The sequence below is a fragment of the Calidris pugnax genome, unplaced genomic scaffold (assembly GCF_001431845.1).
Source record: "Calidris pugnax isolate Ruff unplaced genomic scaffold, ASM143184v1 scaffold269, whole genome shotgun sequence".
NCBI lineage: Eukaryota > Metazoa > Chordata > Aves > Charadriiformes > Scolopacidae > Calidris > Calidris pugnax.
Window position 1 is genome coordinate 624,411 of NW_015091347.1, and position 1,942 is coordinate 626,352.

The 1,942-nt window shown below is 50.4% G+C and overlaps 1 protein-coding gene across 4 annotated transcripts in view; it reads right to left on the reverse strand.

Moving 5' to 3' along the window:
• Positions 1-1,942, reverse strand: part of FLI1 (Fli-1 proto-oncogene, ETS transcription factor) — a 96,219-nt gene that overhangs the window by 82,495 nt on the left and 11,782 nt on the right. The window contains exon 1 of one of the 4 annotated variants that reach the window (XM_014961056.1): positions 52-361. The exons of 2 other annotated variants lie outside the window; for them this stretch is intronic. In XM_014961056.1, coding sequence (XP_014816542.1) covers positions 52-69 — 18 coding nt within the window. In that variant the 5' untranslated portion in view covers positions 70-361. Of the gene's footprint in view, positions 1-51; positions 362-1,633; positions 1,881-1,942 lie in introns of those variants that run through there. One more of the 4 variants, XM_014961057.1, reaches the window with a different exon arrangement.

Below are 1,942 nucleotides of genomic sequence, written 5' to 3' on the forward strand. Positions count from 1 at the left end.
CCCAACCTTCCCGGACCGGAGGGGTCCCCCATCCCCTCCTGCCCCCCTTACCTTAATAGTGCCGTCCATCTAGAATAACTTCCAGCCGGTACCAGCAATATTCCACACATTGACCCGGTTTAGCCTGCCACCGAAGCCTCCTGAAGTTTGTTATCCTTCTCTCTCTTTTCGCTTTTCTCCCTGCCCTTCCAGCGGTTTGGCTTTTCTCTCTGTATCCCCTCTCCTCCTCCCTCCCTCCCTCTCTCTCTCTGTCTCTCTCTTTTTTTAACTTTGGTTGTTGCAGCAGAGCGAAAAAGAGACAGTTAACCGGATGAAACGTTTTTTTCTGCTAATTTTGGGAAGTGAAGTCACTCGAGGAGGAAACTTTCGTCTCTCCGCTGGTCCAGCCTTCTTGATCAAAATATATATATATTTTACATACAGGATATTTGCTCCATTTAGATAAGAAGGGGCAGAACAATAGCTACCTCTGTCAGCTCTTGTTTGTCGCTAGGGCAGCCAGTCCAACGCAGACCTTGCCTTGCACCCCAGACCGTATTAGCGAGCGACGTGTGTCATCCCACAGTTTAGTTTAACATGTTTTTTGCAATTTTTTTTTTTTTTCCCTTCTTTTGGCCGGAGCGGCTCGAAGCCTGACTCACTGAATTTCCGTCTCTTCCCCCAGATTTTTTTATTAATGCGTTTTCCAGTCACAGGCAAAAATTAAGGGGAGAAAAACCGTAAATACAACTCGGTCGCAGCAGGCAGAAAGAAAATAAAAAAGTCTGGCGATTAGAACGTATTTAAAACATATTTCGGCCCCTCTCCTTCACGCCTCCCAGCGAGGAGCGTGAGACGAGGGTCCGGTCCCTGCCAGAAATGAGCGGTAAGTGCAATAATGCAAGACAAATGACTCCAGCAATTAAACGCAGGCTGGAAATGGGGCTGCAGGAAAGCGGAGGCTCTTTCCCACTTTCACCCCTTCCCTTCACTCCCAGCCGTCTCGGGGCTTGGGATATCGGGCTCTGAATCAAGGATACGGAGGTGGATGGAGGGGGCTGGGAGGACCTTCCCCAGCCTCCTCTCGCACTGCGAGTTTCTCACTGAGCTGTTAAAACCCCACTCAGACCGGGGGGGGGGGGAGGAAAACACTTGATAAGCTAAAAATGACAAAAAATTACAATAATTGTCAGATCAGCTGAATTTTCCCTTCCCGGATACCGTGTCAGAATGGGCACTGCAAAAACCCAACCACCAGCCTTTTTAAACCTCATTTTAGACCTGGCGAACCCCTTGACGTGCAATTCTCTCTTTCATTCAAACGGGAGCGATCGCCAGAAAAGAAACGCGCTTTCCTTTTTCCGGGAAAGGCTGAAACCCTCCAAAGGACCCGAGGAAAAGAGACAATACCCGCCTGTCCAGCTCACCCGCTTCCCCCCCCCCCCCCCCCCCCCCGTGCAAAAATAACAAGCAGCTAACAGCGGAACACATCATGCAACGCTTTGGGCGTCCTTTATTCCCTACTTCTGCAAACTGCTGCAGCCCGAGGAAAAGAGCAGAGGGTGGAATAAAAAGGAGGGTGAAGCCAAGAAAGAAAAGTTGTCAAGGCAGGAGGACACTCCTGCACGTCAGATCTCTCGCTGGAGAGGATTACCTTGTCCAGTGCCAGTTGTGTCCAGTCTTTTTGTTTCCCCCTGTCTTTAGTCCAACCACGGGGAGGGGAAAAGGGGAAGGGGGGGGGGGAAATAAAAATTATATCCAAAGTTATTCTGCACCCGCCCCTTCCAAAAGGGAAATGCAATAATGCCACCAGTGTTTCTACTCGGCTGCGGCAGAGATGCCTTATTAATACTTTATTTCTCCAAGACCGAGGCTGGCAGGAGAGAGCCGTAGATCCCCCTTGCCCCATAGATCCTCCAGTGCCCCATAGATCCCACAGTGCCCCATAGATCCCCCCCCCCAG